The 24,469-nt window shown below is 51.3% G+C and overlaps 1 protein-coding gene across 5 annotated transcripts in view; it reads left to right on the forward strand.

The window, feature by feature from the left end:
- The window catches only part of LOC140424736 (pituitary adenylate cyclase-activating polypeptide type I receptor-like), a 311,016-nt gene that overhangs the window by 283,185 nt on the left and 3,362 nt on the right, over window positions 1-24,469 (forward strand). For all 5 annotated transcript variants that reach the window (XM_072508082.1, XM_072508080.1, XM_072508083.1 and 2 more), the window contains one exon: window positions 15,378-15,507. In XM_072508082.1, coding sequence (XP_072364183.1) covers window positions 15,378-15,507 — 130 coding nt within the window. The remainder of the gene's footprint in view (window positions 1-15,377; window positions 15,508-24,469) is intronic.

Raw genomic sequence — 24,469 nt, forward strand, 5'->3', positions numbered from 1 at the left:
TCCACCACTTAGATAAAGATGTTTCTCCTCAATTTCCTATTGGATTTACTTGTGACTGTCTTACATTGATGGCCCCAAGTCATGCTTCTCCCCATAAGTGGAAACATCGTCTCTGCATGCCATCTATTCAAACCTTTGTTAATTTTAGGTCACCCCTTCATTCTCGTGATGGAAGAAGACTGAGTCTCAGCCGTTCGGTTATTTCCTGGCAGGTGTACCCGCACCTCTCTCGTATCATCCTTGTAAATCTATTCTGCACCCTCTCAATGCCTCAATATCATAGAATTTACATAGAATTTACAGTGCAGAAGGAGGCCATTCGGCCCATCGAGTCCGCACCGGCTCTTGGAAAGAGCACCCCACCCGAGGTCAACACCTCCACCCGATCCCCATAACCCAGTAACCCCACCCAACAATAAGGGCAATTTTGGACACTAAGGGCAATTTAGCATGGCCAATCCACCTAACCTGCACATCTTTGGACTGTGGGAGGAAACCGGAGCACCCGGAGGAAACCCACGCAGACACGGGGAGGATGTGCAGACTCCGCACAGACAGTGGCCCAAGCCGGAATCGAACCTGGGACCCTGGAGCTGTGAAGCAATTGTGCTATCCACAGTGCTACCATGCTGCCCTAACCTTCCTACAATATAGTGACCAGAGCTCTAAGTGCAATTGGACCACTGTTCGACACAGATTTAGTGCATCTTGTCTCGTGAAATAAAATCTCGGACAAACTTTTCCAGCAGTTCTCTGCCGGAGGGATGTTCTGGTGCCACAGGCGGCGATCCCTCGCGGTGCATTCCCCGGTGGCAAACGGTATGGGGCACGCAAAGTCCCGTAGACATCGGGGGGTCTGGAAGGTTGACCAATGGTGGGCCACCTCTGTCGCCGGACCATGCACCGCGGGGGGGCCCGGAAAATCCCGCTGCCAAATGATTACTTTTACTTTCTTTTAATGTCCTTGCGAACGTGTGGCACAACTTTTGCTGACTGCTTTGCTGCTACTCCTGAAAAATCACCTTGGGCTCTGGTTTCAGGCTGTTACTTTCCAAATCTGTTGCTGGTGGAACAGCCCAGTGATCCTCCTCTCTGTTTGGCCTGGATCTGCACGCAGCCCACTTATCTTTGACCTTTGTGTATCTCTCATTGTCAGCAATCAGTGTCCTGCGAAAGAGCACGGAATTCCTCAAGGCATACAGGAGGGAGATAGAGAACCTAGTGGAGTGGTGCAGTGACAACAATCTCTCCCTCAACGCCAGCAAAACTAAAGAGCTGGTCATTGACTTCAGGAGTCAAAGTACTGTACACACCCCTGTCAGCATCAACGGGGCCGAGGTGGAGATGGTTAGCAGTTTCAAATTCCTAGGGGTGCACATCTCCAAAAATCTGTCCTGGTCCACCCACGGCGACGCTACCACCAAGAAAGCGCAACAGCGCCTATACTTCCTCAGGAAACTAAGGAAATTCGGCATGTCCAAATGAACTCTTACCAACTTTTACAGATGCACCATAGAAAGCATCCTATCGGGCTGCATCACAGCCTGGTATGGCAACTGCTCGGCCCAGGACCGCAAGAAACTTCAGAGAGTCGTGAACACTGTCCAGTCCATCACACAAACCTGCCACCCATCCATTGACTCCATCTACACCTCCCGCTGCCTGGGGAAAGCGGGTAGCATAGTCAAAGACCCCTCCCACCCAGCTTACTCACTCTTCCAACTTCTTCCATCGGGCAGGAGATGCAGTAGTCTGAGAACACGCACGAACAGACTTAAAAACAGCTTCTTCCCCACTGTCACCAGACTCCTAAATGACCCTCTTATGGACTGACCTCATTAACACTACACCCTGTATGCTTCATCCGATGCCAGTGCTTATGTAGTTACATTGTATATGTTGTGTTGCCCTGTTATGTATTTTCTTTTCTTCCCTTTTCTTCCCATGTACTTAATGATCTGTTGAGCTGCTCGCAGAACAATACTTTTCACTGTACCTCGGTACACGTGACAATAAACAAATCCAATCCAAGGCATCTGGGAGTGATAACAATCCCATCATGCACGCTGATTCTGGTGTGGTCAACATTCCTTTCGTTGTTGTTTATGGTTTTATCCTGATCTTTCATCGAGTCTAATCTTTGAATATTCCTTAAAATGCAAGCACCAAAATCCTATCATTCAAAAGTCCAAACTCCGTCAATAGTAGGCCGCATCAGTGAATACTCTGCAAGGTAAGAAGGTGAGGGACGGGGTGCCTTCTGAGGTGAATTCAACATCAGCTGCGTAGGGGAGAAAGGAAAGGCTTATTGAAAGAAATATAATGTTTTTTGAGGGAAGGAAATCAGTATAGATGGAGTCACTTTCAGGCACAAATACTGTGGAAACGTGGATTCAACAAGAGAGAAATCAACCATCTCCCCTTGATAGTCACCGAATCCCCCCATTACCAACATCCTGGGGGTTACCATTGACCAGAAACAGAACTGGACTTGCCATATAAATACTGCGGGTTCAAGAGCAGGTCAGAGGCTAGGAATCCTGCGGCGAGTAACTCCCCTCCTGACCCCCCCCCCCCCCCCCCGCCCACCGACCCCCCACCCCCCAAAGTCTGTCCGCCATCTACAAGGCGCAAGTCAGGAGTGTGATGGAATACTCTCCACTTGCCTGGATGAGTGCAGGTCCAACAACACTCAAGAAGCTCGACACCATCCAGGACAAAGCAGTCCGCCTGATTGGCAACATTTCCACACTCCTTCAATCCCATCATCACCGATGCACAGTAGCAGCCGCGTCTATCATCTCCAAGATGCACTGCAGCAACTCTCCAAAGCTCCTTCGACAGCACCTCCCAAACCCATGACAACTACCGTTTAGAAGGACAAGGGCAGCAGATACCTGGGAACCCCACCACCTGGAGGTTCCCCTCCCAGCCATTCACCATCCCGACTTGGAAATATGTCGCCCTTTCCTTCACTGTCGTCAGGTCAAAATCCTGGAACTCCCTCAGTAACAGCACTGTGGATGTACCTACACCACAGGGACTGCATCAGTTTAATAAAGCAGTTCAACTCCACCTTTCAAGGATCATTAGGGGTGGGCACTAAATTCTGGTCTATCCAGCAACACGCACATCCAGAGAATGAGATAAACTCCTCCACACCTCCCGCCTCCTCTCCCACTTTCACCTCCCATGAACTCAGCTGCCTGTGACCAAACGCACACCAAGTCCCATTTCTCCATCACCCATGTGCTCACTCACCTACAATGCTTTTATCTCCATTTTCAAATCCTTTCACGCCATTGCCACTGCCCATCTCTGTAGTTACCTCTGGACCCACAACCCCCTCACATTCTTCCATCTCCTTCCTCCCCTGATTTCTCTTGCTCCACCACTGGCGGTCATTCCTTCAGCCCCCTCGGGCCTCTGCCCAAATATTGTGCCCCACCTCTCCGCCCCCTCACATAGAAACGTGGCAAATCGGTACAGGAGTAGGCCATTCGGCCCTTCGAGCCTGCACCACCATTCGGTATGATCATGGCTGATCAACTCTCTCTCCTCTTCCTCGAAGACGCTTCTTCCAACCGACCCCTGACTAAATCAACGATCAACTGCGCGCAGTCTCGTCCTTTAGCTTAATGTCAACTCTTGCCTGTGAAGTGCTCCTGTGAAGTGCTTTGAGATGGTTTGCAATGTCCAAGGCGCCAGGCAAACGAATGTTGTTGTGTTGTTATCATCACTGAAAGTCCAACGGTTTCCTATTGCCACTCAGAAATTTCACCCTCAGACACGACGCAGTCTTGTGAACCGTTTGCTAATCTCGGAGAATACCGAAAAGTGCAATATTGGGCCTTGCTGCATTTCCCAACCAGGGGTTGGAACTTGAGCAAAACATGACAATGCTGCAAAGAATCTTATTCCATTTACTAAAGAGCAGGCCAGTTTAGTCCTGTGATGAATATTAAGGGTGTGGATTGTTTTAGCCAATGCCTCAGGATGGTATCCTCGACTAAACCTGCTAATTTCTTAATCATGGTGGCTTTTTCTTTTTCTTGCTAAGGTAGAGGATAAAATGGGCCGAAGATTGAGCCGTGGTCATAGTGAATGGAAGGCCAGAAACCGCAGGCCCAATGGCCTACTTCTGCGCCAATTTTCTAATATGAGCCTGTCTGGCTGTGGTTTCAGTGTCAGGTTAAACACTGATGAGACACGATGCTTACTTCATGCATATCACTCTAGCACAGGCCTCCCAAGGTCGACCCTTCCATTGACGGAAAACCCAACTATCTAGAAACACCTGGACTGGGAGGGCGGGAAAGGAAATTCCTGCCCGACGTCCTCCGACCTTTGGCTGGTCTGTCACCTGTCTGTCCGGCCGGCAACGATTCAAGGAGAATCCTGACCCCTATTCCGAACCTGTGGCGGACAATACCCATGATGCCTCTGATAGCCAAGGTGCCAGTGTTGACACTCCAATTCTAAGTCAGAAGATCGTATGACCCAGACTGGCAGAGCCGAGGGGGTGCTGCACTGTGGGAGGTACCGTCTTCTGAATGAGGCATTTCAATCAAGGCCACATCAGCCCTCTGGGGTCGAGGCAAAATATGCCCTGGCACTCTTTGACGAAGCGCGGCGCGGGGATTTTAATTATCCTCCAGTGACATTAAAGAACCAGCTAGGTCGCTATCACGTTGCTGTTTGTGGGAGCTTGCTGTGCATAAAATGGGCTGTCGTATTCCCTGAAGTACCAGCCGTGACTACACTTCAAAAGTGCTCCTCTGGCTGTAAAATGCTTTGGGATGTGCTGGAGTCAGGACCGACGCAATCTAAGTGGAGACTGTAACTAAAGCCAGGGGGCGGGATTTTCTGATCCCGAGGCTAAGCGTTGACGCCGTCGGAAACACCATTGCGTTTCTCGACGGCGTCAACATGGCCTCAGGGTCAACGATTCTGACCCCTATAGGGGGCCAACACGGCACTGCAGCGACCCACGCCGCTCCAGCTGCTGAGCCTGGCGCCAACTGGGCAGCGCGGGGTCCGCGCATGCGCAGTGGCACCGGCGCCAACGCAACACAGCGCAGGGCTACAGGGGCCGGCGCGGTAGAGAGGAAGCCCCCAGCGGTGGGTTGCGGGGATTCTCCGGCCCGGCCCCGGGCTGAGAGAATCCCGCCCAGGGTTTCAGATGGCTCCCGGCTTTGACTGTTTGCCATATTGATTCTTATTCATCTTGAACAGCGTCAGATGTAACAGGCCAGATTTTAAAAATTATGATCACATCCTTTCGCTACAGTACCGATGGCCTGAATGATGGATTCCTGGCCGCTTGACCATCGCTTCCCATCCAGGTTTTCCAATGTTCCTCCTATCTCCTGGGCTCCGCAAAAACTGACCGCCCACTGAGACCGAACGGGATGGTTGATTTTTCTTCAGATAACCGGACAAACTAGACCGGCAAATGTTTGGAACACATTGTTATGGGCCAGGGTTTAGAGAACCCCAAAGTGTACCATGGAGTTCACCTGACCCACAACTTTTAATAGATTGTGGTATGGGGAGCACACGGCCCACTCAACAGGTGTGGTACAGCAGAAATGGAAAAGTATTTTTTAAAGCAAAACAATGTTTATTCTTTGAACTCAAGTTAACCTTTTTAAAACATACAGTGAACATCTCAGCAACCATCAATTGAAATACAACCCCCAAAGAATACAACACTAAGTAATCCTTAATAACTTCCCAAACAACAGCCAGAAGACAAAAGAAACACCTTTTAACAGAAGCACATTAGGTTTACATTCACTACTGAGAACGTTTATAATTCTGAATTCACCAAATGATCAAGAGATAGTCTTTTCATGGCAGAGAGAACAACAGTACACCTGCTCTGACTGGCTTCAGCTCCAACACTGAAAACAAAACTAAAACACACCCTGCAGCAAACAGCCTAAAACAAAAGTAAAAAGCTGACAGACAGCCCAGCTCCACCCACTCTCTGACATCACTGCAGTAGTCAACACCCATTTCTTAAAGGTACTCTCACTACAGATGTTTATATACACGCCCATTTCTTTAAGGTACTTTCACATGACAACATTGAGGAGACAACCCCTCAGATGGCTCTGTATAAACAACCCTATAAATGTGTTTCTGAAGATACCCATCGCTCAACCCTGGCAAAGTTATTAATTCAGATTAAATTATTTGTCCATGAACCCTGCCAGCCCAATATTCGTGCCCACCCCAGGTTGGCCAAATTGCTGGACTAATGGGTTGAGTCACATATTGAGTGTGGCAGCTTTTCACCCTTGAAGAGCATCCGGCACTTTTTTACCATGCCAACCTCACAAATGACCACGTTCGTTGAGTTCAATTTTAGATCTTGTCATGAGGGGAGGTCTTCTGACGCAGTGGGTAGCGCCCCCTACCTCTGGGACAGAGGCGCCTGGCTCAGGTCCCACCTCGGGACTTGGAGGCCAAGGAAGGTTCCTTCATAACGTGGCCGCACGGGTAGATTACGAGCCTGTAAATCCTTCCAATGTCACCCGATGACAGGCGGAAAAGGCGGGAGAGTCTCCTGGGTTGGCCGCAGGCATCAGTTTGAAAAGCGTAATCAAGGACCAATCAAAGGTGATCAAGGCCGCAGTGGCGCCTGAAGGAGGAGGAGGACATTGTCATGGTGAATCCTCAACTTCTCTGGATTGCTAGTCCAGTACAAGGTCCTCTGGAATAATATATGCAAGCTGCCTGGAGAGTGGTTCCAATTTCATTCAAGGTATTGGCAGAGATGGCCTTCACAGACACGTGTTCCTACATGTAAGGGCCAGGCCTCACATGATATCTCAAGGAAATAATTCAACGGACAACATTTGGGACAGTATGTTATACATTCTATTAATATGAAAGATATGAAACTTCAGCTCATCAGCATCTTGTTGCTTAATTCACTCAATTAAGATTGTTGCAGCTATTTTTCCATACAATTGTCCCATTCAGCAGGCAATTAATGGTGAACTAATCTTTTGTCCGGTTACCAAGGAAACGCAACACAAGGATTTGGGGCAGGAGTAGGCCGTTTATCCCCTCAAACCTGCCCCAGCATTTCCTCAGATCTGACCTGACTGTGATCTGAACTCTACTTTCCTGCCTGCCCCCCTAACCCGTGACGACTTGTCATTCGCCTGCCCAACTCAGCCCTGAATGTACTCAGTGACCAAGGTTCCACTACTCTCGGGGATGAGAATTCCACAGGCTGATGAAGCTCTGTGAGAAAAAAATTATTCCTCCTCATCTAAATCTAAAGGCTGGATCTCGGGCTGGATTCCCCTTTCGGGAGACTGAGTGCTGACGCCCAGCAGAGGGTGGGTGGATTTTCCCGACCGGAAATATCGGCATCAAACCCGCACGGACCCCAGTCCCGGTGAGGGGTTAGCGCCAGCGCACTGCTGACGGTCTGCACCGGTCGCGCCACACAACACGTCGCCGGCCGTGCGCGGCCCCTACCTGCCAACTGCGACCCCACAGCCCACCCCATGACCACCCCTCACCAGGCCCCCGAGCCCCAGCAGAACCCCCCCCCCCCAGCCCGGCCTCGGCACGGATCCTGGACGAGTGTGGCGGCGCTGGACACAGTCCGCAGCCGGCACGTTGCGTTCCCGCACAGTTAGAGCACAGAACATTACAGCGCAGTACAGGCCCTTCGGCCCTCGATGTTGCGCCGACCTGTGAAACCACTCTAAAGCCCATCTACACTATTCCCTTATCGTCCATATGTCTATCCAATGACCATTTGAATCCCCTTAGTGTTGGCGAGTCCACTACTGTTGCAGGCAGGGCATTCCACGCCCTTACTACTCTCTGAGTAAAGAACCTACCCCTGACATCTGTCCTCTATCAATCTCCCCTCAATTTAAAGTTATGTCCCCTCGTGCTAGACATCACCATCCAAGGAAAAAGGCTCTCACTGTCCAGCCTCTCCAATCCTCTGATCACCTTGTATGCCTCAATTAAGTCACCTCTTAACCTTCTTCTCTCTAATGAAAACAGCCTCAAGTCCCTCAGCCTTTCCTCATAAGATCTTCCCTCCATACCAGGCAACATTCTGGTAAATCTCCTCTGCACCCTTTCCAATGCTTCCACATCCTTCCTATAATGCGGTGACCAGAATTGCACGCAATACTACAAATGCGGCTGCACCAGAGTTTTGTCCAGCTGCAACATGACCTCATGGCTCCGAAACTCAATCCCTCTACCAATAAAAGATAACACACCGTACGCCTTCTTAACAACTCCATCAACTTGGGTGGCAACTTTCAGGGATCTATGTACATGGACACCGAGATCTCTCTGCTCATCCACATTGCCAAGAATCTTGCCATTAGCCCAGTACTCTGTCTTCCTGTTATTCCTTCCAAAATGAATCACCTCACACTTTTCTGCATTAAACTCCATTTGCCACCTCTCAGCCCAGCGCTGCAGCTTATCTATGTCCCTCTGTAACTTGTAACATCCTTCCGCACTTTCGTGTCATCTGCAAATTTACTCACCCATCCTTCTACGCCCTCCTCCAGGTCATTTATAAAAATGACAAACAGCATTGGCCCCAAAGCAGATCCTTGTGGTACACCACTCGTAACTGGACTCCAGTCTGGACTCCAGACCACACGTGGCCTGCGCCGTCGGGAACTCGGCCCATCGGGGACGGAGCATGGTGGGTGGGCGGCCGATGACGCGCCAATGGCGTTGCAATGCCGCGCGGAATGATGATGCCGGCTTGGCGGGGGCGGGGCGCGGAAGACCGTCGTCAAACCAGCACCGGCCCCGATTTCGGCGCAGGAATCCATTCTCCGCCCGATCACGAGTTCAGCGTCGGGCTACGGAGAATCCAGCCCCTCCGAGCTCCAGACTCTCCCGCACGAGAGGGGGTGGGGAGGGGGGAGTCCCCTCAGCATCCATCCTGTCAAAGTCCCTTCAGGGTCTTACACGTTTCAGTGAGACTACCTCTCAATCTTCCAAATTCCAATGAGTGGAGGCCCAAAATGGCCAACCTTTCTCCATAACATAACCCCCTACCTTATCCTAGATAAGGGATATCTTATGAGGAAAGGTCGGACTGACTGGAGTTCCAAAGAGTGAGGGGTGACTCGATTGAAGTAGATAAGACCCTGAATGGTCTCAACGTGGTGGACAAGCGAAGGATGATTCCCCTTGTGGGTGAGTCCAGAACCAGGGGGCACTGTTTTAAAATGAGGGGGTCACCCTCTTCGGACAGAGACGAGGAGAAGTCTTTTCTCTCGGAGGGATGTGCAACTTTGAAAACTGGTGGAGGCGGGGTCCACTGAACATTTTTGAGGGGGAGGTAGCTATCCTCTTGCTGGGTGAAGGGATCAAAAATGATCAAGGGATAGATGGAGAATGTGGAACTCAACACAAACAGATCAACCACGATCTTATTGAATGGCAGGGAAAGGTGGAGGGGCCGAATGGCCCACTTCTGCTCCTATTTCCTATATTCGTATGAATGTCATCTAATGCAATCGTGACGTTTCTTAAGGAAGGCGACCAAAACTGTAAATTGTACAGAGAGGATCAGGAATAGGCCATTCAGCCCCTTGAGCCTAGTCTGCCATTCGATCCACCTTCGTTCCGGAACTCGGAATATCTTTGGCTGTCGATCTGGGCTGTGAAATTTTCCAATTCCTCACCCAAGAAAAAGAGTTGTTGCGCTTAAAGAATCCCCACAGTGCAGAAGGACGCCATTTCGGCCCACCAGGTTTGCACTGACCCTTCGAAAGAGCACCCTACCGAGGCCCACTCCCCCCGCCCGATCCCCCGTTACCCCACCTAAGGCGCAATTTATCATGGCCAATCCACCTAACCTGCATATTTTCCACTGTGGGAGGAAACCGGAGCACCAGGAGGAAACCCACATAAACCAGGGGGAGAACGTGCAAATCCCACACAGATGGTCACCCAAGGCTGGAATCGAACCCGGCACCCCGGCGCTGTGCAGCGGCAGTGCCACCCTCCTGCCTGAGAGACACGATCAGCAGGCCGCTGATCAGTGGCTTCACAGTGCTCCTTGTTCAACGTCCTGCACCGCACCTCACTTACCACGGGAACCGCCCTCCCCGGACAACAACAGCTCGTTCCTTCAGAGCCCGGCATCCCCACTCAAATCCCGGTGGATGGAGGAGTTAGAGGAAAGGGAATGAAGCAGAGGAGGGGATGGGGGACAGAGCTGAGTTTGAGAGTGCGGTGAAGAACCAGATCGGAAACAAAAACTGAAGAGGAGAAACGGAAAGTGAATTAGAGCGATATGAAAATAGACTGACCACCGACGTGAACGGGAATCTGGAGTTCTTCTATTGGTGTAGTAACATAAAAAAGGGATGAGAATGGAGCTCTATTGGTAGAGACAGAAAGGTGCTAAATGAATACTTTGCATTGGCCTTTACCAGCTATGGTATACAAAGGGAGTGTCGGTATAGTGGGTAAGTTGAAATAGGTAAAGCTGGCTAAAGTGGCTGAGTCGGCTGGTCCAGAGGAGGAGCATGTTTGGATGCTGAGGGACAGAAGGGTGGAAATTGCTTAGGAGCTGGCCATAATCTTCCAGTCCTCCTGCGGTCCTCTCGAGGGCTGGTAAACCGCAAGTGTTCCACTCTTCGTCAGTGAAGAGGACGCGAGACCTGACAATTATAGGTCAGTCAGTTTAACATCGGTGGTGTAGGGAAGCTTTCAGACACACTAATCACTGAGTTCACTGAATAGGTGGGTGAGGGCAGTCGATATTCAGGATATGGTGACACCGTCCTTCGCACTGTTGCCTCACAACGCTGGGGACCCGGGTTCAATTAGGCCTTGGGCGACCGTCTGTGTGGGGTTTGCGCGTTCTCCCCGTGTCTGCGTGGGTTTGCTCCGGTTTCCTCCCAAAGTCCAAAGATGTGCAGGTTAGGCGGATTGACCGTGCTAAATTGTCCCTTGGTGTTCAAAAGGTTAGGTGGGGTTGGAGGGGAGTGGGACTAGGTAGGGTGACCTATCAGAGGGTCGGTGCAGACTTGATGGGCCGAATGGCCTCCTTCTGCACTGTAACAATTCTACGCCTATCATTCTCTGTCCTCAATGGGATCACGTGGACTTTCAAAATGTGTTTGATTAAGTGGCACCCAATAGGTTTATTCGCTACATTGCAGCCTGTGAGGTAAAAGGGACATTGGCCGCTTGGGCCCAACTCTGTCTGAGGATGGATCAGAAAATTGCGATGAATGTTTTCTCCCTGTATTGGAGGGAGGTTCAGTACCACCACCATGGTTGTTTTCGATGTATATGAATGACTGGGAGATTTGGGGTGGGGGGTGGGTTGGGGGTGGGGTTGTTGCGGTGGGTACAGGGTAGTATTTCAAAACTTGCAGATGACACAAAACGTCAGAATGTAGTTGTCAATCGGACCCAAGGCCGAAGGCCGGCCAGAGTTTATGGGGGGGGGATTCTCCGATATTGAGGCCAAGTGTTCGCGCCGTCGTGAACGCCGTCGCAAACAGGGCCCGGACCCGACCTATTCTTGCCCCCACAGGGGGCCAGCACGGCGCTGGAGCGGTTCACGCCGCTCCAGCATCCTTACCCGGCGCCGCGCCAACCCACGCACGCGCAGTTGAACCGCTCCATCCTGCGCATGCGCGGGGAACGTCTTACTCACGCCGGCCCCTCACCAACATGGAGCCGGTGTTCTGGGGCCGCGCGCGGAAGGAGGTAGGCCCCGGGGGGGTGGGGGGGGGGGCGGAGGCCAGCCCGCCGATCGGTGGGCACCGATTGTGGGCCAGACCCCATTGGAGGCCACCCGGTGAAGGAGCCCCCCTCCCCGCCCTCCGCCCCTACAGGCCGCCCCCCCCCCCCCCCAGCGTTCCCGCAGAGGTCCCGCCGGCAGCGACCAGGGGTGGATGGCGCCGGCGGGAACCTGTCGTGTCGTAGCGGCCGTTCGGCCCATCCGGCCAGAGAATCGGCGTTCGGCGGTTCTCCGAGCGGCCCGAATCGCGCGCCGCTGGTTTCCGGGGGGGGGTTGGAGAATCGCGTGCGCGGGTCGGGGCAGCGTGGTACGATTTGCGCGGCGCCCCGGCGATTCTCCCACCCGGCGTGGGGGGGGGGGGGGGGGGGGGAGAATAGCGCCCACTGTCTTTCCTCCCACTCAGCCCAGTGTCCCAGTTTGTGCTGAGGGATAATTAATGCCTGTTTCTCTTCGCCTCAGCAATTTAATTGTCATTAACAATCCTCAACAATGTGATTGACAAGACACCAACAGTTGAAAACAAAGGAGACAGGCTGTTGGGAGTGGCTGATGGAAGTGGTTGGAAGTGAGCTGTAACTCAATAGAGAAAGGTGCGAGGTGATTAGCAGGATGAGTGAGGAAATAAAATGTGCTAAATGGCTCCATGGCACGGTGACACAGCGGTTAGCACTGCTGCCTCACAGCACCAGGGTCCCGGGTTTGATTCCCGGCTTGGGTGATTGTGCGGAGTCTGCACGTTCTCTGCGTGGGGTTTCCTCCGGGTGCTCCGGTTTCCTCCCACAGTCCAAAGATGAGCAGGTTAGGTGGATTGGCCATGATAAATTGCCCCTTAGTGACCAAAAAAGGTTAGGTGGGGTTCCGGGGTTTGGGTGGAGCCGTGGGCTTAAACAGGCTGCTGTTTCCAAGAGCTGGTGCAGACTCGATGGGCCAAATGGCCTCCTTCTGCCCTGTAAATTCTATGATTTTAAAGAGAGTGCAAGAGTAGAGAGGATAACCCCTTGAAGTGGCAGGACGGGTTAAAAATGTGGTCATTAAAGGTTTTGAGATGTTGGGCTGTACAAATAAAGGAGACAAGACAGGCAATTAGGCTAATTCAATACCAAACATTGGTTTGGCTGCAGCAGAGGTACTGGATGGAATCTTGTTCCGGCGTTGCTGGGGGTGGGAGGGTCTCACCTGCCGTCTGGAGAGCCAGCGAGAGGCCCACGCTGGCCCCTTTTAGGGAGGCCCGCGGACCAATCAGGTAAAAGCAAGGCCAGCGGAGGCGGGGTGGGGGCCGGGGGAGGCTTTCCCTGGAGTCAAGACCCCCTGCGAGGGGCGCTCAGCCCAGTAAGAACTGCCACCCCGTCAGAGGCCAGCTGCCCTTGCGCTCAGCATTGCCACTGGGTGGGGGGTGAGGCAAGGCTGCTGTCGTAAGTAGAGGCACAGTGCCCCCGCATCGAGGTAAGTAATGTGGGCTGGTGAGCGGGGGGGGGGGGGGGGGGCGGTTTGTGGGATGGATGTAGCGGGGAGGGGGCGGCGGAAACAGGACAAGGGACTGGCTCTCCGTGAGCCTCCTCACTTTCTGTTGGCTCGTCCCTCGATCAGGGACCGCGCAAAGGAGCCCCCTCCCCACCAGCGTGACAAGCGACTTGCACAGATTCACCAGCCTGTCCCCACCTGTAGCTGGGGCAATGCCAGCGACGACGGGAGGAGGACCTTGTGGTCATTCATCGGCCACTCAAAATGGCCGACTTAATTCCGATAGAGATGGGAAGGCGGGGCAGGTTTCGGGCATCCTACCATCCCACCTAATTATAGAACCCCCTACAGTGCAGAAGGAGGCCATTCGGCCCACCGGGACTGAACCAGCCCTCGGAAAGAGCACCCTATGCCTCCGCCCCATCCCCGCCACCCTAACAAAATTACCCTTCCGCCTCCAAGCTCACCGCCAGCGAGATCAGAATATCCTGCCCACTGCGTCCCATTCTGGGACCAACGCTTCAGGAAAGGAGGTCAAAGCTTTGGAGAGAGCGTGGGAGAGATTTGCCGGAATTTTCCGAGCGATGAGAGATAAGAGTTCCGTAGACAAGCTCGCGAGGCTGGGGTTATTCTCTTTGTGGAGCAGAGAAAGTTAAGCGGAGGTTTAATTGAGGTGTTCAAGATCGGAAAGGGTTTCGAGAGAAGGAATAAAGAGGAACTGAAGCTAGATGTCCAGAGGGCAGGGACTTAAGGTGACTGTTGAAAGGAGTAGAGGGAAAACCTTCCAAACCAGGTGAAGAGTTAGGATTTGGAATATCATCTGAGAGAGTGAGTAGAGCAACCTTCAGAATATTTTATTGAGGCATTTATATTATAAATTTTAAGGAGAAAACAATTGGAGAGATACGGGGGGGGGGGGGGGGGGGGTCAAAGGAGAGTGGGACGAACCGGATTGCTATTTGAAAGAGTTAGCACAGATTCAATGGGCTGAATGGTCTGTTTACTAGTCTTTGAATGTCATACAATTTACAGTGCAGAAGGAGGCCATTGCGCCCATCGAGTCTGCACTGGCTCTACGAAAGAGCACCCTACCCAACCAAGCCCACACCCCCAGCCTATCCCCATAACCCAGTAACCCCACCCAACACTAAGGGCAATTTTGGACAGTAAGGGCAATTTAGCACGGCCAAACCACTTAAAATGCACACCTTTGGACTGTGGGAGGAAACCGGAGCACCCGGAGGAAACCCACGCAGACAAAGGGAGAACGTGCAGACTCCGCAAAGACAGTGACCCAAGCCAGGAATCGAACCTGGGACCCTGGAGCTGTGAAGCAATTGTGCTAACCACCATGCTACCTTTTACTAATCTATAAATCAATGATTTTACTTTAGAATAGTTACACCTCACTCATACCAGTAAAGTCCAATACGTTCGGAAGGCAAGTGTTATATTGGGCTTTGGTGGAAGTGCTTTGGGCGCATTGAGAATAATGAAGGCTTGTTGCAATTGTACAGGTGAGACCACATTTGGTATACTGGGCATATTTTGGCATCTATATAGTGGGGGGGGAGGGGGGGTGAATCTTTGGAATTCCCTTACCCCTGCCTCCGGGGTCCCAGTGACCTGCCAGTGCTCCATCACTGAATATATTGAAGATTGATAAGTCTTTGGACAGGGAGGCGGCCCATGGAAAACGGTGTTGAGGTCGCAAGTCAGCCATGATCTGGTGGAAAGGTGGGGTAGGCCCGAGAGGCTGAATGGCCACTCCTGCTCCTATTTATTAGGTTCTCAGCATAAAACCCCTCCTATTTTGCACGTCTTGAGTTACGAGAGTGCCCCTTTATCAAACACCAGTGCACCAACACTTCTCAAATGCAGCAACTTATTCCGATAATTGAACCATTTGTTAAGTGTGAGGTAATCTTCCCGCAGGCGACTGAAGAAAATAATTTTACCCAGCCTAGCCAGTTTATATTTTTTCTGAGCTGGCAATGCGACAGGAATTGAAATATTAGTTTCTTCCGGGTTTTATATTGTCTGTGCTAAAGAAATAATCTTGAATTTAGTTTGTCCGTCGCGAACTCACCAATGTTAACGGTTGTTGTTTCTCTCACTCCTCAATCACTTCACACAGGAGACTGGCCCGGTCGACCCTCCTCCTGATTCCACTGTTTGGGATTCACTACACAGTGTTTGCCTTTTACCCAGAGGATGTCAACACCAGGGAGCGGCTGGTATTTGAGCTGGGACTAGGATCCTTTCAGGTAACTTGGTCCGAGCGCTGTAACGTTGCTGAGCGTGCTGTGGAAGGGCACAGAAAGGTACCTCCATCCGCTGTGGGTCACGCATAGCCCTTGCTAGCCCCCGTCCCCAGGCGGAGCCGCTGCTGAGCTGTTGCCAGGGGCAGCGGATGAAGCGAGGGCCTACCCCCGTCGTCAGTTAGTAGAAGCCAAAAACAGGCGGGAAACGGTTCCTCCTCCCGATTTGTCATCCACAGATCTTTGCCGGGGGCCATTTTTGTGTGTCGTGGGATCATACCAGGAGGCCATTCGGCCCATCATGACCATGCTACCCCTTCACAAAAGAGCAGAAGAGCACCATAAATAGGAGCAGGGAGTAGACCACTCGGCCCATCGAGCCTGCTCCACCATTCAGTACGACCATGGCCGATCTTGGTCTTCAGCTCCATTGTCCCGCCCGCTCCCTTAATTCCCTGAGAGACCAAAAGATCTGTCCATTCCAGTCACTATATTCATAGATGGAGCACCCTCAACCCTCTGGGACGGCGAATTCCAGAGATTTGCAACCCTTTGAGTGAAGAAATTTCTCCTCATCTCAGTCCAAAATGATTGGCCCCTTATCCTAAAACTCGTATTTTAGATTCCCGGCCAGCGTAAATAATCTCTCAGTATCCATCCTATCAAATCCCTTCAGAATTTTGTACGTTAACAAAGAGCCTTAGACCCACTCCCTGTTCTTTACCTAAACCCTGATTATTTTTATTCCTGTTCAAATATTGATCCAATTCTCTCCTGAAAGCGGTCACTGAATCCTCTGCCTCCGCCCTTTCATTCCAGATCCCAACAACCCGCGGTACGCAAAAAAAATCGAAACCGGGGCAGCACTGTAGCACCGTGGTTAGCACAGTTGCTTCACGGCGCCGGGGTCCCAGGTTCGATTCCCGGCTCGGGTGACTGTCTGTGCGGAGTCTGCACGTCCTCCCCCGTGTGTGTGCGTGGGTTTCCTCCGGGTGCTCCGGTTTCCTCCCACAGTCCAAAGGTGTGCAGGCTAGGGTGGATTGGCCGTGCTAAATTGCCCTGAGGTCAGGTGGGGATACTGGGTTACGAGGATAGGGTGGAGGTGTGGGTTTGGGGAGGGTGCTCAGCAGTTGGCCATGTTGATCTACCCGTGGTAAGGGTGCCGACTGTGATTGGTCACGCCCTGGAACTTTCATCACGTGACATCTCACCGCCACACCCCTCCCCCCCCCCCCGACAACCCCCACCTCCTCATGATCCGTCATTGACTGCCCCGCCCTTCAGTTCCCCATCAGAAGCTGCTGTAAGACACATTTGTATTTATTGCCCTAGAGGCGCTTCCAACAGAGACCTGGAGATTCACCTTTCATGTCTGAAACCTCCAGGCCAACCAGAGGGTGGGGAACTGTTGTCCACGGTGAGGAGTTGCCAATATTCCATCTTGGTCCACTTCCAAGGAATGGCGAGGTGGACAGGGTACCAATCCAGTGCCCGTGGAACTGCAGGCCAGGGAAGCAGTCAATGTCACCCACAGGGAAGAGTCTGGAGACAGGCAATCATTTGTGTGCGTGTGCAGGCTGCGTAGGTGTCTGCATGTGTGTGCGTGTGCGTGCATACGTATGTGCATGCGTACGTGTGTGTGTGTGTGCATGCCTGTGTGTGTTGGAGCGAATGTTCATGGTGGTGGGTGGGGTACCAACCACACAGGAGACTTTCTCATGGCTGGTGTTGAGCTTCTTGAGTGTTGTTGGAGCTGCGCTCACCCAGGCAACTGGAGAGTATTCCATCGCACTCCTGACTGTGTGATTGTGGCTTTAGCCACAGTATTAATGTGGCTAGTCCAGTTCATCTTCCGGTCAATGGTGACCCTCCCAGAGTGTTGATATTGGGAGTCCAGCTGATGCCACTGAGTGCCAAGGGAGAATCTCTCTTGTAGGAGACGGCCATTGCCTGGCACTTGTGTGACGTGAATGTTCCATGTCTCTTGTCAGCCCAAGCCTGGATATTGTCCAGATCTTTCTGCACACGGACATGGACTGCTTCAGTATCTGAGGGGTTGCGAATGGTGCTGAACATTGTGCAGTCATCCGCAAACATGCCCACTTCTGACCTTGCGATGGAAAGGAGGTAATTGATGAAGCAGCTGAAGATGGTTGGGCCGATGGCCCTACCATGAGGAACCCTGGAGCGGAGATGATTGACCTCCAACCCCCACAACCATTTTCCTTTGTGCCAGGTGTTCCTCAGGGATCAGTGCTGGGACCTTTGCTGTTCGTAGTATATATAAATGATTTGAAGGAAAATGTAACTGGTCTGATTAGTAAGTTTGCGGACGACACAAAGGTTGGTGGAATTGCGGATTGCGATGAGGACTGTCAGAGGATGCAGCAGGATTTAGATCATTTGGAGACTTGGGCGGAGAGATGGCAGATGGAGTTTAATCCGGACAAATGTGAGGTAATGCATTTTGGAAGGTCTAATACAGGTAGGGAATATACAGTGAATGGTAGAACCCTCAAGAGTATTGTCAGAGAGATCTAGGTGTACAGGTCCACAGGTCACTGAAAGGGGCAACACAGGTGGAGAAGGTAGTAAAGAAGGCATACGGCATGCTTGCCTTCATTGGGCGGGGCATTGAGTATAAGAATTGGCAAGTCATGTTGCAGCTGTATAGAACCTTAGTTCGGCCACACTTGGAGTATAGTATTCAATTCTGGTCGCCACACTACCAGAAGGATGTGGAGGCTTCAGAGTGGGTGCAGAAGAGATTTACCAGGATGTTGCGTGGTATGGAGGGCATTAGCTATGAGGAGAGGTTGAATAAACTTGGTTTGTTCTCACTGGCATGAAGGAGGTTGAGGGGCGACCTGATAGAGGTCTACAAAATACTGAGGGGCATAGACAAAGTGGATAGTCAGAGACTTTTTCCCAGGGTAGCGGGGTCAATTACTAGGGGACATAGGTTTAAGGTGCGAGGGGCAAGGTTCAGAGGAGATGTACAAGGCAAGTTTTTTTACACAGAGGGTAGTGGGTGCCTGGAACTCGCTGCCGGAGGAGGTGGTGGAAGCAGGGACGATAGTGACGTTTCAGCGGCATTTTGACAAATACATGAATATGATGGGAACAGAGGGATACGAACCCAGGAAGTGTAGAAGATTTTAGTTTAGATGGGCAGCATGGTCGGCGCAGGCTTGGAGGGCCGAAGGGCCTGTTCCTGTGCTGCACTTTTCTTTGTCCTTTGTTCTTTGTGTATGACTCCAACCAGAGAGTTTCCCCCCTGATTCCAATTGCCTCCAGTTTAGCTAGGGCACCTTGGTGCCATACTCAATTATTTACTTCCTTTATGTCAAGGGCAATTACTCTCACCTCACCTCTAGAGTTCAGTTTCTTTGTCCATGTTTGAGCCAAGGCTGTGATGAGGTCAGGAGTTGAGTGACCCTGGTGGAATCCATCGCTGAGCAAATGCAGCTTGATTGCACTGTTGATGACTCCCTTTCATCACTTCGCTGATGGAGATTAAACTAATGGGGCGGTAATTGGCTGGGTTGGATTTGCCCTGTTTCTTGCGTACAGGACACACCTGGGCAATTTCCCACATTGCCGGGTAGATGCCAGTGTTGTGGCTGTACTGGAACAGCTTGGCTAGGGGTGTGGCAAGTTCTGGAGCACAAGTCTTCAGTACTATTACCGGGATATTGTTAGGGCCCACAGCCTTTGCAGTATCCAGTGTCTTCAGCCGTTTCTTGATACCACGTGGAGTGTCTGAAGACTGACATCTGTGATGCTGGGGACCTCCGGAGGAGACCCAGATGGGTCATCCACTCAGCACTTCTGGCTGACGATTGTTGCGAATGCCTCAGCCTTGTCTTTTGCACAGATGTGCTGAGCTCCTCCATCATTGAGGATGGGCACAGTAAGAAGTCTTACAACACCAGGTTAAAGCCCAACAGGTTTGTTTCATATCACTAGCTTTCGGAGCACTGCTCCTTCCCGAGTTGTTTAATTGTGCCCCACCATTCAGGGCTGGATGTGGCAGGACTGCAGAGCTTAGATCTGATCCAGAGGTTGTGGAATCGCTTAGCTCTGTCTGTTATTTTCTGCTTCTGCTGTTTGGCACACAAGTAGTCCTGTGTTGTAGCTCCACCAGGTTGACACCTCATTTTTAGCGAGGCCCAATGTTGCCCCTGGCATGCTCTCCCGCACTCTTCATTGAACCAGGGTTGATCCCCCGGTGGTAATGGTAGAGTGGGGGATATGACAGGCTACAGGTTGTGGCTGAATACAATTCTGCTGCTGCTGAGGGCCCTCAGCGCCTCATGGATGCCCAGTCTTGAGTTGGTAGATCTGTTCTGAATCTATCCCATTTTTTTTTTTTTTCATAGAATTTACAGTGCAGAAGGAGGCCATTCGGCCCATCGAGTCTGCACCGGAAAGAGCACCCTACCCAAGGTCAACACCGCCACCCTATCCTCATAACCCAGTATCCCCACCCAACACTAAGGGCAATTTAGCGTGGCCAATCCACCTAACCTGCACATCTTTGGACTGTGGGAGGAAACCGGAGCACCCGGAGGAAACCCACGCACACACGGGGAGAACGTGCAGACTCAGCACAGACAGTGACCCAGCGGGGAATCGAACCTGGGACCCTGGCGCTGTGAAGCAATTGTGCTAACCACTGCGCTACCGTGCTGCCGTGCATGGTAGCGTTGCCACATGGAGGAATTCCTCAGTTTAAAGATGGGATTCTTCACAAGGACTCTGCGTGTGGTCACTCCTTCTGATACTGTCATGGACAGATGCACCTGCGGCAGAGAGATTGGTGAGGGTGAGGTCATGTAACATGTTACTTCCTTTGTTTCTCTCACCCCCTGCCAGAGGCCCAGTTTGCCAGATACGTCCTTTAGGGCCCGGCCAGCTCGGTCAGTACAACCGATTCAGTCTTGCTGATTTCAAACCCGTCCCAACAGTCTGGCCAGGTCGGAATCCCGAATTCCGAGGCTGGTCTCCTCGGTGGCATGGCTGCCAGATGTGCGGGGTTGACTGTGCAGGAGCGGTTTAAGTGCTGCTCCCCCTTGTTAGCGGGGATTGGCGAGTGCGATCCCAGCCAATCAGCCGTCAGGACAGCCATTTGCGGCGTGAAACCGGTGGGGCCTTGTTAAGTGGACCAATTAACGTTTTATAGCAGTGACGACCTCGCCGGGAGAAACTTCCCAAGGTCCCCAAAAAATGGCCAAGTGCGGGTGGATACCGGCGATGTCACCCAGAAAGCCGACAGGAAACACCCCACCAAAGTCGCCCAAAATGACACTTTGAAATGTTTTGGTTGAATGGCGCCCTCTGTTTCTATCTCCAGAGATGCTGCAAGGCCTGCTGAGTTTATCCAGCACTGTGGTACCCTCAATAACGACGCTTAGAGTGTAAACAGTAAAGAAGGCTTTAATAAACTAAGAACTAGACTACTGCCGAGACGTGTGCTAACAGCTGCACTGCCCACAAGGTCCCTTATATACGACTCCCAGATGGGTGGAGCCGGAGGCGGAGTTCCCCAGGGTTCCAAGCCCGGTCTTAAAGGGGACATCACCTTACATGATGTCAAGGGTACAGTGTTACAGTAACCATTCATCACAAGCACTTTCTCTCCTGATTTCAGATTCCCAGCTTCCGCAGTATTTCGCTTTTATTATCCCCCATAGCAACAGCCTGGGTTACCGGTGGAATGTCAGAAAGACGCTCCCCTTCAGCTCTGTGGCGGCACGGTGGTTCGCACTGACCTCGGGTGACTGTCAGTGCGGAGTCTGCACGTTCTCCCCGTGTCTGCGTGGGTTTCCTCCGGGTGCTCCGGTATCCTCCCACAAGTCCAAAGAGATGCAGGTTAGGCCAATTGGCCATGATTGAATTGGCCTTTAGTTTGCAAAGAGGTGCAGGTTAGGTTACGGGGATGGGGTGGGGGAGTGGGCCTAGGTGGAGCGCTCTTTCGGAGGGTCGATGCAGAGAGACGATGGGCCATGGCCACCTTCTGCATATAGGGGTTCTATGCTTACCTTCCAGCTGACAACAAGACAACTCCCAAAGTCAACTAACCAGTCACCATACATATTATTGAAAAATAATTAAAAGTTTGCATTTTAAAAAAACCTTTTGCAACCTAAGTAACTTTGAGGTGCAGGCTCTGTTCTGATGTCGGGAACATGGCAGCCAATTTATGCGCAGCAAACTCCCACAAACAGCAATGACCCGACAATTTATTTGCATGATGTTTATTGAGGGTCAGTATTGACCCAGACACCAGGGGTTACCTCCCGTGTGATCTTTCACATCCACCTAAGCCGGGAAGGCCTCAGGCCTGTGTCTCATCCAAAAGTCAGCGACTGTGGCAGGCCCTGGGAGCAGCAGGACAACGCCAGGCCTGGGTTTTATCGTGTGGAGTGGGACTTGAGCCCACAACCTAAAAATAATCTTTATTGTCACAAGTAGGCTTACATTCACCCTGCAATGAAGTTACTGTGAAAATCCCCTCGTCGCCACACTCCGGCGCCTGTTCAGGTACAGAGGGAGAATTCAGAATGCCCAATTCACCGAACAGCACGTCCTTCGGGACTTGTGGGAGGAAACCGGAGCACCCGGAGGAAACCCACGCAGACACGGGGAGAACGTGCAGACTCCACACAGGCAGTGACCCAAGCCGGGAATCGAACCTGGGGACCCTGTCGTTGTGAAGCCGCAGTGCTAACCACTGTGCTACCATGCCGCCCCCTTATGACCCAGAGGCTGGAATTCTCTGGCTGTTGGGGTTCTCTGTTCCCTCGGGCGGCGCAATCCCGGCCCGCGAGTTGCCCGGGAAATCCCATTGGCGAGAGGTGGGGGTAGAGGATCATAAGACCATGAGACATAGGAGCAGAAGTAAGGCCATTCGGCCCATCGAGTCCACTCCGCCATTCAATCATGGCTGATTTCAACTCCATTTACCCGCTCTCTCTCCATAGCCCTTAATTCCTCGAGAAATCAAGAATTTATCAACTTCTGTCTTAGAAATACTCAACGTCCCGGCCTCCACCGCCCTCTGTGGCAATGAATTCCACAGACACACCACTCTCTGGCTGAAGGAACTTCTCCTCATCTCTGTTCTAAAGTGACTCCCTTTTATTCTAAGGCTGTGCCCCCGGGTCCTAGTCTCCCCTGCTAATGGAAACAACTTCCCTACATCCACCCTATCTAAGCCATTCATTATCTTGTAAGTTTCTATTAGATCTCCCCTCAACCTCCTAAACTCCAATGAATATAATCCCAGGATCCTCAGACGTTCATCATATGTTAGGCCTACCATTCCTGGGATCATCCGTGTGAATCTCCGCTGGACCCGCTCCAGTGCCAGTATGTCCTTCCTGAGGTGTGGGGCCCAAAATTGCTCACAGTATTCTAAATGGGGCCTAACTAATGCTTTATAAAGCTTCAGAAGTACATCCCTGCTTTTATATTCCAAGCCTCTTGAGATGAATGACAACATTGCATTTACTTTCTTAATTACGGACTCAACCTGCAAGTTTACCTTTAGAGAATCCTGGACTAGGACTCCCAAGTCCCTTTGCACTTCAGCATTATGAATTGTGTCACCGTTTAGAAAATAGTCCATGCCTCTATTCTTTTTTCCAAAGTGCAAGACCTCGCACTTGCCCACGTTGAATTTCATCAGCCATTTCTTGGACCACTCTCCTAAACTGTCTAAATCTTTCTGCAGCCTCCCCACCTCCTCCATACTACCTGCCCCTCCACCTATCTTTGTATCATCGGCAAACTTAGCCAGAATGCCCCCAGTCCCGTCATCTAGATCGTTAATATATAAAGAGAACAGCTGTGGCCCCAACACTGAACCCTGCGGGACACCACTCGTCACCGGTTGCCATTCCGAAAAAGAACCTTTTATCCCAACTCTCTGCCTTCTGCCTGACAGCCAATCGTCAATCCATGTTAGTACCTTGCCTCGAATACCATGGGCCCTTATTTTACTCAGCAGTCTCCCGTGAGGCACCTTATCAAAGGCCTTTTGGAAGTCAAGATAGATAACATCCATTGGCTCTCCTTGGTCTAACCTATTTGTTATCTCTTCAAAGAACTCTAACAGGTTTGTCAGGCACGACCTCCCCTTACTAAATCCATGCTGACTTGTCCTAATCTGACCCTGCACTTCCAAGAATTTAGAAATCTCATCCTTAACAATGGATTCTAGAATCTTGCCAACAACCGAGGTTAGGCTAATTGGCCTATAATTTTCCATCTTTTTCCTTGTTCCCTTCTTGAACAGGGGGGTTACAACAGCGATTTTCCAATCCTCTGGGACTTTCCCGGCCTCCAGTGACTTTTGAAAGATCATAACTAACGCCTCCACTATTTCTTCAGCTATCTCCTTTAGAACTCTAGGATGTAGTCCATCTGGGCCCGGAGATTTATCAATTTTTAGACCTCTTAGTTTCTCTAGCACTTTCTCCTTTGTGATGGCTACCATATTCAACTCTGCCCCCTGACTCTCCGGAATTGGTGGGATATTACTCATGTCTTCTACTGTGAAGACTGACGCAAAGTACTTATTTAGTTCCTCAGCTATTTCCGTGTCTCCCATCACAAAATTACCAGCGTCATTTTGGAGCGGCCCAATGTCAACTTTTGCCTCCCGTTTGTTTTTAATGTATTTAAAGAAACTTTTACTATCATTCCTAATGTTACTGGCTAGCCTACCTTCATATTTGATCCTCTCTTTCCTTATTTCTCTCTTTGTTATCCTCTGTTTGTTTTCGTAGCCTTCCAAATCTTCTGACTTCCCACTACTCTTTGCCACATTATAGGCTTTCTCTTTTGCTTTGATGCATTCCCTAACTTCCTTTGTCAGCCATGGCTGCCTAATACCCCCTCTGATAACCTTTCTTTTCTTTGGGATGAACCTCTGCACTGTGTCCTCAATTACTCCCAGAAA

Source organism: Scyliorhinus torazame, chromosome 6 (assembly GCF_047496885.1).
Source record: "Scyliorhinus torazame isolate Kashiwa2021f chromosome 6, sScyTor2.1, whole genome shotgun sequence".
Taxonomy (NCBI): Eukaryota; Metazoa; Chordata; class Chondrichthyes; order Carcharhiniformes; family Scyliorhinidae; genus Scyliorhinus; species Scyliorhinus torazame.